Source organism: Chlorocebus sabaeus, chromosome 16, assembly GCF_047675955.1.
Source record: "Chlorocebus sabaeus isolate Y175 chromosome 16, mChlSab1.0.hap1, whole genome shotgun sequence".
Taxonomy (NCBI): domain Eukaryota; kingdom Metazoa; phylum Chordata; class Mammalia; order Primates; family Cercopithecidae; genus Chlorocebus; species Chlorocebus sabaeus.
This window is the reverse complement of record NC_132919.1, coordinates 543,291-556,212: the sequence shown is the minus strand read 5'-3', so window position 1 is coordinate 556,212 and position 12,922 is coordinate 543,291. Positions and strand designations below refer to the sequence as shown.

The following is a 12,922-nucleotide window of genomic DNA, read 5'->3' as shown; positions in this document are numbered from 1 at the left end:
TAGGTGCGTGCCTGAGTAAAGTCTACTGCTTGAGGCCAGCACCCCGGCAGCCTCAATTATAATATGAGACTTCAGTTGCCTGAAATGCTCCCAGAGCCCCACTGACTGAGTCTGTGTTCTGTGTCTCTCTAATCCAGTGAAGAAGTAGGAATTTAAGTATTCAGATTTTCAAGAAACCTCTTTCCAAGCTTCGTATGGCAATAGGAAAAAACGAGATCCACTGAAGCTAGTTGTGGAGCGCTGTTCTCTGATCCAAGTTCCTGCTACAGTAGGCTCTCTCTAGCAAGAGTGCTGGCCCCCCAGCCCCGCCGTGGAGCGTCACACAGAGCACACACTTCCTGCCCAGGCAGCGGAAGCCGGGCTCTGGGGACACGCCGGGCCCCGCAGTCTCTTCCTGTGGTGGTTAGACTGGGTCCCGGAGGCGCTCATCATTTTTATGTCTTCAAACTGTCTTGTTTAGATAGTACCAGTTGAACGCCATCTGTATTCAACTCTACCCAAGCCCCCTCAACAAAAAGCACAACAAGAAGCAATTTTAAGTGTAAAGGGGTAACTTATAAATGTCCAATGAAAAGTTTACCTGGAAAAGTTGAGGTCTTATTTCTACTGATGGCTTTTCATGATGTTTGTTCTTCCAACGCAAGACACTGTTTGTTTCCTTTTTTGAAAGAGTTCTTTGGGCTGGGCGTGGTAGCTCACGCCTGTAATCCCAAGACTTTGGGAGGCTGAGGCAGGAGGATTGCTTGAACCAGGGAGTTCAAGACCAATCTGGGCAACATGGTGAGACCCCCGTCTCTACAAAAAGTAAAAAAAAAAAAAGTGTTTTTGTAAATTCACTGGGCATGGTAGTGTACACCTGTGGTCCCAGCTACATGGGAGGCAGAGCTGGGAGGATTGCTGGAGCCCAGGAAGTCGAGGCTGCCAGGAACTATGATTGTACCACTGCACTCCAGCCTGGGCAACAGAGACTCTGTCTGAAAATAAAAAAATAAATAAAGAAAGAGTCCTTTGCTTGATCACTGTGTTTCATTCGCTTCTCCTTGAGAAACAGGCCTTACCTTGAACAAAGGCCTAGTTAAGTGCTTTTATTCTTTTTTGCAGGCAAAGGCGGTGGGGTGGGGGGTGGGGGTGGGTCCGGGGGGAAGTTGTCTAGCAAGCACCTTGGTGTGGGGTTTGGGCTTTCGATAGACCTGGTTGTCCCAGCTGTGAAATTTTGTGCAAGATACCAAATCTCTTTGAGCCTTTTTAATTTCCTCGTCTACAAGGTTGTTGTGAGAACGAAGTGAGATCATGTATGAATAGTAAATGAGATGATGTATGTTTAGGGCCGGGCAAAGTGACCTGCGAGGTTCGGTCTCAATATAGCTGTCTCAGGCAGTTCAGGTTGTGACCCAAACCTTCAGTCATCCATGATGGATGACGGCGAGCATCAGCCATCTGAGGCTGGAGTGCAGCGGTAGAATCTCAGCTCCCTGCAGCCTCAACCTTCTGGGCTCCAGTGACCCTCCTGCCTCAGCCTCCCTGGTAGCTGAGACTATAGGCGTGTGCCACATATTTTAAAAATAAGGTCACCTTTTATTGTTTTCTAGTACTTTAAATCCCTTTCTTAGTTCACTGAGCTGACTTAAGTTTAAAATCATGAATCCATTTGGCCTTTGCTAATACTCGTTTTAACTTGACCAGTGGAGTCGTGACTGACCAGGGTATTAAAGCAACTCAGCTCTTTCCACGTGTTTCCAAATGTGGACACGCACCGACCTGGCCAGTGACTATCGAGGAGCTAGGTGATGAGCGTGCGGAATAACCCGTGGAAGTTGAAGAAATCCCGGCCCCTGCTCGGTCTTGCTTGAGTCACTTTGTAACTGGTAACAGAGCACGTCACCACCTCCTTTCATGGAGGACTGTCATGTTTCGATCATTGCTGATAAACTGTTTTGAGATTTTGAAATACACAAAGCTGCCAGCCTGGAAAGTAATAGTCATTTCTGTGGAAGAGCGTTGCGTCAATGGGCTTTGGGGCGTCAAACCCTCCCAGGTCGCTGTGTCTCCCTGGAGCATTCTGCTCCGAGTCCTGCTGCGGAGCCCAGGAAACGCTGACAGCACCTGGATTTTGGCCTCACCCTGTGAGCTCATGTAAAATCACCTAGGATGCTCATTGTGTGGATGGGTCAAATCTTCAGAATCCAATGGAAAAAGAAGCCTCTTGCGTAAGAGAAAAGATAATGAGGAAAACATTTCACGTAACCAAAACATTGGAGTATTAAGTCAGTTCATATTAGACCTTTCTACTGTTTCTTCATTGTTGGTTTCTGTTTTTTCCCAGTAATAAATTAGAGTTCTTTTTCCTGTGTGGAGCCTGGTTATGAAGCTTTGCATAAGACTCTTCATATCTCTGGGCCTTGGTTTGCTTATCTGTGAAATGAAGATGGAGGTCCCTTCCTGCTTTCTTGTGGTTCTGTGTGTACACATCGCTGAAGCTTTTAGAATACAAATATCCCCTGATTTGAAAAAGCATTAGGAGTCATTTGAGCTTCCCATGGCTGGGGACTCATCCACGTGCGATGTGATTCTTTTAAACAAGCTCTCTCAGTATTGAATTTTTCCTTTCCCCAGGAGTTCTATAAAAATAGTGTTTTCTTGCCAGAGACACTGGGGCCTCAGAACTACTGACCTCCTTCTATGAACATATTATATGGTTTGTGTTTGGCTTAGGATCTCTTTAACAGCCCATCCAGCTCCACTGTGAGAGGCTGACTCAGCAGAACCCTCCAGACCATCCCCACTCTTCGGGGTTACGTGCCCTTCCCTGCCAGCCTGGGGCAGACGGGGAGCTGGTGCTGTGCCCGTCCCCTGCATGCCGCCTCAGGGATGGCACACTGCAGCACTGCCTCCTTCTGTTCCCAGGTCTCAGTGCTGCCAAGTGCCACGGAGTCAGGAATCCAGCCAGTTTGCTGTAGGTGTTTTCCAGAGCCTGTCGTTAGGGCTCAGGTTGGAGCAGGTCTGTCACTTTTGTTCACAGCCTGTTCAGGGACCGCCTTGGTGCTCTCAGCAATGTTCTCCCCCTGCGCCTGACTCCCGCCCTGTTCCCCATGTCTCCGTCTTACCCTCTGGTCCACCCGAGTGTTTGCCAGAGATTCTCTTTCCCTTCCCGTTGTTGAAATCCTGACATGATCCCAAAGGTTTTAGGAGTGGAAGATTCTACACGCATACCTCTTCAAGTGTATTATTATGGAAATTTTGGAATATATTCAAAAGTAGAGGAAACAATATGGTCAGCCTCATGTACGTGCCACTCAGTTTCACGATCTTATCTCATCTGCACCTCTTCCCAGTAACTTCGTCCCCACACGTCACATCATTTCTAGTCTTCTGTGTTAAAGAATCCCAAACTACTCCCAGTTGACTGGAGAGAAAGGGGTCTGTGAATTCCCCTCCAGGTTTCGTGTCATTTAGCCCAGCCACCGCTCTCATCTCCCAGGATGCCAGTCAGCTTGGGGGTGGGTGTTCCTTGCTGTCCTGCTGCGGTCCCCTGCTGTGGGGCACTCGGCAGGAGAACAGGATCCTTTACGAGTGGGTAGCTTAGCTGGGAAGGGAAGGCTGTTTCAGGCATGACGGGGACAAGGCAGGAAAAGGAAAGGGCTTGGGTCAACCTCACTGTCGGGTCCACTGGACACACTTGTTTTTGTCCTGAGTGTCAGTCCCTACGAACAAATAAGAAATTCCCCAGGACAAAAGCACCTGATTCCTGGGATACCAAAGCTGTGACCTGATTTCCACTCCAGCCCCTCCCTTCCCCAGCAACAGGCAACACCGTTCTCCTGCGAGGGATTCAGCACCTCGTCCTTTCTCCCTTGCAGATGCAGTGGCAGAACGTGGAGCACGTTGGGGACCAGAGCCCCTACGTCACCTCTGTCATCCTGCACATCAAGCAGAACGTCCCCATCATCCGTGACAACCTGGCCTCCACACGCAAGTACTTCACTCAGTTCTGCATTAAATTTGCAAAGTGAGTCCTGGGCACTCTCATCTCTGGGCTCTTTTTTTTTTTTTTAATAGACTTTATGTTTTAGAACAGTTTTAGGTTCACAGCCAAATGGAGCAGAAAGTTCAGAGCTTTCCTGTGTACATGACCCCCACACTTGCACAGTCTTCCCATCACCGACACCCCACACACAAAGTGGCAGATTCATTACAGTAGATGAACCTGCTTCGACACGGCATTGTCACCCGGACTCTGTGACGTCGTGCTGGACCTTCCCTGGGTCTGGACAAATGGACAGTGACGTGTGGCCGCCATTTCAGTGTCACACTCAACTGGGTTGTTTTTAAAACCATACTTCCCACCAGCACCCTCACAGTTTGGGTGTCCGTACCATCCAGCTGGGGTTCGTTCTGGTGCCTGCAGTACTAATTCTAATTTGTACACAGAAGAAGCTTACTAATAAAACTAAATCTACTACTTAAAGTCATAGGCAACAGTAACAGCAGTACAGTCCCCAGCCACGTCAAGGCAAACAAAAATGAATGGGGCCTACGTTGTTTTGAACTGTGCAGGCATACGCACCCCCTGCCCAGGACTGGATGATTAAAATCCTTTTTCAGGGATTCCCTGTATGCATTCTGTTTCTCTGAGTGGCTTATAAATGCCTCTTAAGGGTAGGAGCCATCAGTTCTGTTTCTTTTGAGCCTTCTTCCCCCTCCCTCCCCCTGGTATTTTTTACCATGGCTACTAGAATTTATCTATTAATACTTGGACACACTCTTGTTCCGAGGAAGGCACTAGAAATTGGGATGCCCAATTCAGGGAGCTCTATGGCCAAGGCAGGTGAGTTCACCCTGAGCCGGCATCTTCCTGCTGTGTCCTCGGGTGTGGCCATTTCTGCCCTGAGTTTTGAAGCGAGGAAATAGTTTGGTCCTTTGCCGATCACCATCTGGCTTAGCACCCTTTCCCGTGCTACCAGGCGGGGTTGAGGGTCAGTGTCTCCTCTGACCAGTTATCAAGCAAGCATTTTGGCAGACTTCTCAGGGAAGGGCTTCAGGAGGGTCAGCCCAGGCCAAGCTACTGTATCTGAGTTGTTCCCATCCAGGCCCCAGCTAGTGATTCAGGACTCCAAGTTTCTGTCTTCCCCAAATCTCCCGTGGTTTCCCTCTGCCTCACAAATGAACCCCTCAGGACTAACAGTTACGGAGCGGCTTGTGGTGTCAGCTTTACTTTCTAGTTTGTCAAGAAAGTATAGAGTGGACTCTCCAGGGAGGCATTACTGTTTGCAGATGGCAGACGGACCAGGAGGTGGAATTCCCTCACTCCCTGGGTGCCTATTAGCATGTAAGAAGCGCTGCTGATAAATCACACTGTGACACTCCCCATAACTGCTGGAGGAAGCAGCGTCTCTGTAAAAATTTACTGTGACTGAAAATCTCCAGGGTGGGTGCTCCGGGGTCTGATTGAGTTTCCGTTAAGTGAAGGAGGAGTCTGTTGACTTAGCCAGTCCCAGCGTCTCCCATCTCAGTCATATCATTGAGCTTATACATTAAGTGAAGGAGGAGTCGATTAACTTAGCCAGTCCCAGCGTCTCCCAGCACCAGCCTCACATTCTCTCAGAGCCCTTGAATTTCATTGCTAAGCCCAGGTTGAGTGTACTGGGAATTGGATGCCCATCCTCACATCTGGAATCGTTCAGCCTGGGATCTAGGAAGTGGTTTTCTGTTTTCATCCATGGTGCCTTCTCATCCTGGTAAAATCCCACTTAACAGAGGTGGGCTTGTGAGGAGACCTTTCCCTGGCCAAGGGCAGCAGCCACCACCGCCCTGATGGCCCAGAGAAGCCCTTGGCAGTTACCCAGCACACTGCTTGGTCTTCTTCCCACAGGACATGTGTCAGGTCCTCGTATTCCCTCCACCCCACCTGTAGAGTAGTATAGACAGCCAGTTCAGGGGCACAGCCAAAGCTTTTTTTTTTATTTTCGATACAGGGTCTCACTCTGTTACCCAGGCTGGAGTGCAGTGGTGCGATCACAGCTCACTGCAGCCCCCATCTCCTGGGCTTAGGTGATTCTCCCATGTCAGCCTCCTGAATAGCTGGGATTACAGGTACTTACCACCCCGCCTAGCTAATTTTTCTATTTTTTGTAGAGATGAGATTTTGCCATGTTGCCCAGGCTGGTCTCAAACTCCTGGGCTCAAGCAGTCCGCCTGCCTCGCCCTCTCAGAGTGCTGGGATTATAGGCATGAGCTGCTGTACCCAGCCCAGAGCATGTTCTAATGTGAAGCAATTTAGGTTACAAACCATTGTGTGCACAGTTGCCATTGGTCATGAGTTCAGTCTCATGTTACTTGTCTGGCTTTGGTTTCCAGCACTGAGGAATTCCTTCCAAATAGCCCCTTGTTTATTCTCCTTCCTGATCACAAGTCACCTCCAGATCCGATCTCTGGACTCCAGTTTCCTCTCCCTTAGCTTGCTTTCTACCCCACCCATGCAAAACCATAGATGTTTCCTTTTACCTCTGTTTGCTGTCTAAGCAATAGCAGCTGTTCCTACTGAGACATCAGAATCCATAGCCTGGTGGAAACTGCAGTTGAACCACAAGCAGCTTCCCTCATCCACGGAGCTGATCCTCCTCCATTCATCGAGGAGATGATGAGACAAATCTCACAATAGTGGTCGGGAGGGTAAAATGAGAAATCACATAGTAACTTCCCGGTAAAGTGCTGATACCTAGCTGACATTCAGAGCGTGGTAGGCGGCCGGGCGCGGCGGCTCATGCCTGTCGTCCCAGCGCTTTGTGGGGCCGAGACGAGTGGATCACTTGAGGCCAGGAGTTCAAGACTAGCCTGGCCAACATGGTGAAACCCCTTCTCTACTAAAAATACAAATATTAGCCAGATGTGGTGGGTGCCTGTAATCCCAGCGACTCAGGAGGCTGAGACACGAGAACGGCTTGAACCCAGGAGGCGGAGCTTGCAGTGAGCCAAGATTGCGCCACCGCACTCCAGCCTGGGTGACAGAGGGAGACTCTGTCTCCAAAAAAAAAAAAAAAGTATGATGTATTCAGTGTGCATTCACTTGAGCGTCTCCTGTGTCTCAGACCCAGAGTTAAATGCTTTGGCCCAATAAACATGGCCCCCATCTTCATGTGCCTTAACAGTCAGGTGAAGCAAAATGGACCTGTAGGCAAATGAGCATAATGAAGTAGGTTAGATGTGAGGGTGGAGGCCTGCGGACTCCATGGAGAGTACGGCGAAGGCAATGGAAGAAAGGCTTTCTAGAGACGCGGTTGAACAGGATCTGAGAGGTGCGTGTGTACTGACCCACAAACCCCTTCTAGGAAAGGCAGTCCTGGCGGGGGAGCAGTGTAGGCATTAAATAGCCCCCAGAATCCTGGGATCTGCAAGCAGCTTGGTTGGGTTGAAGCCTAGGGAGGCCAGGGCTTAGCAGGATGAGGCTGGAGACAGAGAATGAAGAATCAAGGAAGCCCGGCCAGGCTCAGTGACTCACGCCTGTCATCCCAGCACTTCAGGAGCCCAAGGGAGGAGGACTACTTGAAGCCAGGAGTTTGAGCCCAGCCTGGGCAACGTAACGAAATCCTGCCTCTACAAAAGAATTAAAAATTAGCCAGGTACGGTGCCTGTAGTCCTTTCATCCAGTCTGATTGGGTCAGCTTCGATCGTATCCCCTCTCAGGACACACAATAGTCACCAAAGGAATGCCGTGCTCTGACCAGCTGAGAATAGTTAGAGTTCACTGGGGGTCTAAGATGGATCCGGTTTTCCCGGGCCTGCCGGGGCCTCATGTAACTAAACAAACCCAAAAACCAGGGCTTCGCTCAGAAGAAAAATAAGGTAATAGGTGCTGGTGGGAGACAGTGGAGTCCACTTCCATTCTTCGTTAAAAAAGGTTTTTTCATGGAGATACGTGGAACCTTAAAAAAAGTTTTTGCATTTCTTTCCTCAAGAAAGAATAAGCCTAATTTGTCACTTCTTTTTTATCCACAGCTCCTTCATTCCCAAATTCATCACCCACCTCTTCAAGTGCAAGCCAATCAGCATGGTGGGAGCAGAACAGGTGAGATGAACTTAGTATCAGGCGTTTGCCTGGCAGCTTTTGTTGTAGATCAAGCACATGTTCTTATAGTCCAGATCTACTTGGCAGGAATAAAATTGATGATGTCCCTGTTTGAGGACAGTATGATGACTTACCCGGAAGATTTCTTAATTCATTCTTCCATTTATTTTTAAAAATTTTGTTTGAATGCCTACTAAGTTCTGGGTGCAGGGTATAACACAGCAAGCACCACAGAAAGGGCCCTGCTCCTAGTGCTCACACTCCAATAAGAGGTAGCTGGGCATGGCAGCTCATGCTGTAACCCCAGCACTTCAGGAGGCCTGGGCGGGCGGATCACCTGGGGTCAGGAGTTTGAGACAAACCTGGCCAACATGGTGAAACTCCATCTCTACTAAAAATACAAAAATTAGCTGGGCATGGTGGCAGGCACCTGTAATCTCAGCTACTCGGGAGGCTAAGGCAGGAGAATCACTTGAACCTGGGAGGCAGAGGTTGCAGTGAGCCGATATCACACCACTGCACTACGGCCTGGGTGACAAAGTGAGACTCCATCTCAAAAAAAAAAAAAAAAAAAACACGAAAACCTTGGGATACCGGCTGGGTGTGGTGGGTCACGCCTGTCATCCCAACACTTTGGGAGGCCGAGGTGGGCAGATCATCTGAGGTCAGGAGTTTGAGACCCGCCTGGCCAACGTGGTGAACCCTGTCTCTACTAATAATGCAAAAAATTAGCCGGGCGTGGTGGTGGGTGCCTGTAATCCCAGCTACTCGGGAGGCTGAGGCAGGAGAATCGCTTCAACCCGGGAGGCAGAGGTTGCAGTGAGCCGAGATCGCACCACTGCACTCCAGCCTGGGCAACAAGAGCAAAACTCCATCTAAAAAAAAAAAAAAAAAAAAATTAGCCAGGTGTGGTGATGCATGCCTGTAATCCCAGCTATTCAGGAGGCTGAGACAGGAGAATCACTTGAAGGTGGAGGTGGAGCTTGCAGTGAGCCAAGATCGCACCATTGCACTCCAGCCTGGGCAACAGAGTGAGATTCCATCTCAAAAAAAAAAAAAAAAAGAATAAATCCCAGTGACAGGAGGCTGAGATGGGAGGATCACTTGAGGCCAGGAGTTCAAGACCAGCCTGGGCAACATAGTGCAACCCCATCTCTCAAAAAAATAAAATATTAGCTAGGCACAATGGTCCACACCTACAGTCCCAGCTGCTCAGGAGGCTGAAGTGGGAGGATTCTTTGAACCCAGGCTGAAGTGAGCTGTGATTGTGCCACTGCACTGAAGCTTGGACAACAGAGTAAGACGCCATCTCCTCTGCAAAAAAAAAAAAAAAAAAAAAAAGTATTTTAGTAATTATAGTAAGCTCAGACCCAAAGCCAATATCTTCAGAAAAATGCCAGTTCATCCAGTGGTTACATCCATTGTTATTTTTTTTAACAAACCCACAATCAGCATCCTCTGTTTACTTCCGTTTTGAGGTGTGGATGAGAAAACCATCTGCTGGAACTAGAGTTTTACTTCCTCAGACCCCGGGCCAGTGCCGATGGGCGATAGGGAGTGTGGGTCTTGACAGGCCCGAACTGGGGAGGGCGTGGGTGGGAACTACAGGGCAACATGGCCCCTGAAGGCTTCTCACCCGAGTTGATGTTTAGCTGGGCCTGTATTTGCCCTGATGTCTGGGTCTTGAAATGCAAGCAGCCATGTAGCTGTAGGCGTGTTGACTCAGGCAGCAGGACCATCAGAATCAAGTCAGCTCAGCCGTGTTCCCAGACTGAGACAGACGCTGCCTCCGGTCATGGAGCGGCTGCCATCCAAACTTGAACAAAAGCTGTGGCGTTGGAAGCTAAGACTTAGCCCCACCTCAGCTGTGTCTGCCTTGCCACAAGGATGCCAGGTCCTGAGTGGAGGTTTTGCTCTAATACTTGTGCCGAAACTGGGATGGGAGACATTTTTCTGCTCTCTGTTCTCCGAGTACTGTATGGAGTGAGTTACTTATCTTTGGGCCCCAGAGTCCTCGAGCGGTTGCAAGGGCACGTGGAACTGACCTGCACCAATGTGGATCATGCTTCTTGCTAGTTTGTGATCTTCAGAGCATCCTGATTTGCGGGCTCATCCCTGATTTGTAGGGTCATTAGTTAGTCTTATGGCTGTGTTCACCTATGAAAGCTTTTCGCTCCCTTGAGATTAAGGATAAGACAAGAATGTCCGCCGTCACCATTTCTGTCCCATGTTGTCGGAAGTCCTGGCTAGGACAACCAGGTAAAAAATAAAGTATTTTTAAAAGAAATAAAATATATACAGATTAGAAAGGAGGAAACTAAGCTGTCATTTTTCATGGAATATGTGATTATGAGTGATAAATCTAAAAGGATCTATAGATAAACTGTTAGAATATAAATTTAGCAGGCGGGGCACAGTGGCTCACACCCTTAATCCCAACGCTTTGGGAGGCCGAGGCAGGCGGATCACGAGTTCAGGAGTGCAAGACCAGCCTGACCAACACAGTGAAACCCCGTCTCTACTAAAAATACAAAAATTAGCCAGGTGAGATGTCACGTGCCTGTAATCCCAGCTACTTGAGAGGCTGAGGCAGGAGAATTGCTTGAACCTGGGCGGTTGCAACGAGCAGAAATTGCGCCACTGCTCTCCAGCCTGGGTGACAGAGACTCCATCTCAAAAAAAATAATAAATAAATAAGATAAATTTAGCAAGATTGCTGGCTGTAAGGCAAGTGTTTTAAAATATATTTCTATATACCAGCAGCAAACAATGTAAAAATGAACATTTTTTAGTGAAATACTTTTTTCTTTTTTTGTTCTGTTGCCCAGGCTGGAGTGAGTACAGTGGCACAATCATAACTCACTGCAGTCTCAACTCCTGGACTCAAGCCATCCTCCTGCCTCAACTTCTCAAGTAGCGGGGACTACAGGAAATGTGCTACCACGCCTGGCTGTTTTTTTTTTTTTTGGTAGATACAGGGTCTGCCTTCCTGTGTTGCCCAGGCTGGTCTCAAACTCCACCCTCCTCAGCTTCCCAAAGTGCTGTGATTACAGGCATGAGCCACGGCTCCCAGCCTTAAATGAAATCATTTACAATAACATCAGGAAACGTTAAATACCTAGGAGTAAATCTATCAAAAATATACAAGTCTTCTACACAGAAAACTGTACAATATTGAGACGCAGAATCCACAAAGACCTTTAAAATGACAGTATCGCTGATGTTCATTGATAAGAAAGATTCGAAAAGAAAGAAATGTGGAGTCTGTCTGAGCCTGCTGTGGCTGAGGAGGCTGCCCAATAAAAACTAAATAACAATTTAAGAAGCGGTAAATTATTCCAAAATTAATCTGTAGATAGAATTCAATCCTAATTCCTGTGTCAGTTTATCTATAGATACAGTAGAATCCCAGCAGGGGGGTGTGTGTGTGAATTGATATGATGATTTTAAAAGTTAGATGTTGGGAGGCCGAGACGGGTGGATCACGAGGTCAGCAGATCGAGACCATCCTGGCTAACATGGTGAAACTCCGTCTCTACTAAAAAATACAAAAAACTAGCCGGGCGAGGTGGCGGGCACCTGTAGTCCTAGCTACTCGGGAGGCTGAGGCAAGAGAATGGCTTAAACCCAGGAGGCGGAGCTTGCAGTGAGCTGAGATCCGGCCACTGCACTCCAGCCCAGGCGACAGAGGGAGACTCCGTCTCAAAAAAAAAAAAAAAAAAATGTGTTCACACAAAAACTTGTACACAAATATTCACAGCAGCACCACTTATAATAGCCAAAAAGTAGAAATAACTCAAATGTCTATCAGCTGGTGATAAACAAAATGTGGTCTATCCATACAAGGGAATATTACTCAGCCATTAAAAGGAATAAAGTATCCATTCATGCTACAGCATGAAGAGCCTTGAAACCATGTTAAGCGAAAGAAGCCAGACAGGAAAAGCCACCTATTGTGTGAGTCTGCTTTTATGGAATGTCCAGAACAGGCACATCCGTGAAACAGAAAGTAGATGAATGGTTGGCAAAGGCTGAAGGAGGGGGAGATGGGAATGGCTGCTAACAGGTAAACGTTTCTTTCTGGGGTGATAACGTGTTCTGAAACCAGATCACACTGACAACTGCACAACCTTGTGAATAGACCTTAAAAACCACTGAATTGTACATTTCCAAAAGGTACACTTTATGGTTTTTGAATTATATCTCCATTTTTAGAAAATTAATTCCAGATGGATTATGGCTCTAAAAAACAAGGCAATAAAGCTTCTGGAAGATACAATATAAGAGAATATCTTTATGACCTTGGGTTAGGCAAGATCCCTTAAACAAAACATTAAAAGCACTAACCATAAAAGAAAGGATTGGTTATTTCGAGTACTTAAGGCCTTCGCCAGGTGTGGTGGCTTTTGCCTATAATCCCAGCACTTTGGGAGGCTGTGGCAGGAAGATTGCTTGAGCTCAGCAGTTTGAGATCAGCCTGGGCAACACAGCAAGACCCCATCTCTACAAAACAGTTTAAAAATTAGCCATGTGTGGTGGCGCATGCCTATAGTCCTAGCTACTCAGGAAGCTGAGACAGGAGGATCAGTTGAGCCAAGGAGTTCGAGGTTGCAGTGAGCTATGATTGCACCACTGCACTCCAGCCCAGGTGACAGAAAGACCCTGTCAATAATAATTTAAAAGATTGATGAGCCGGGCGCAGTGGCTCAAGCCTGTAATCCCAGCACTTTGGGAGGCCGAGGTGGGCGGATCACGAGGTCAGGAGATCGAGACCATCCTGGCTAACATGGTGAAACCCCGTCTCTACTAAAAAAATACAAAAAAATTAGCCGGGTTGGCCGGGCGCGGTGGCTCAAGCCT

At 47.9% G+C, this 12,922-nt stretch overlaps 1 protein-coding gene across 1 annotated transcript in view; it reads left to right on the top strand.

Moving 5' to 3' along the window:
• VPS53 (VPS53 subunit of GARP complex) overlaps positions 1-12,922 on the top strand; it is a 168,980-nt gene that overhangs the window by 142,101 nt on the left and 13,957 nt on the right. The window contains exons 18-19 of the mRNA XM_073023847.1: positions 3,858-4,006; positions 7,993-8,062. Of these exons, the coding sequence (XP_072879948.1) occupies positions 3,858-4,006; positions 7,993-8,062 (219 nt within the window). The remainder of the gene's footprint in view (positions 1-3,857; positions 4,007-7,992; positions 8,063-12,922) is intronic.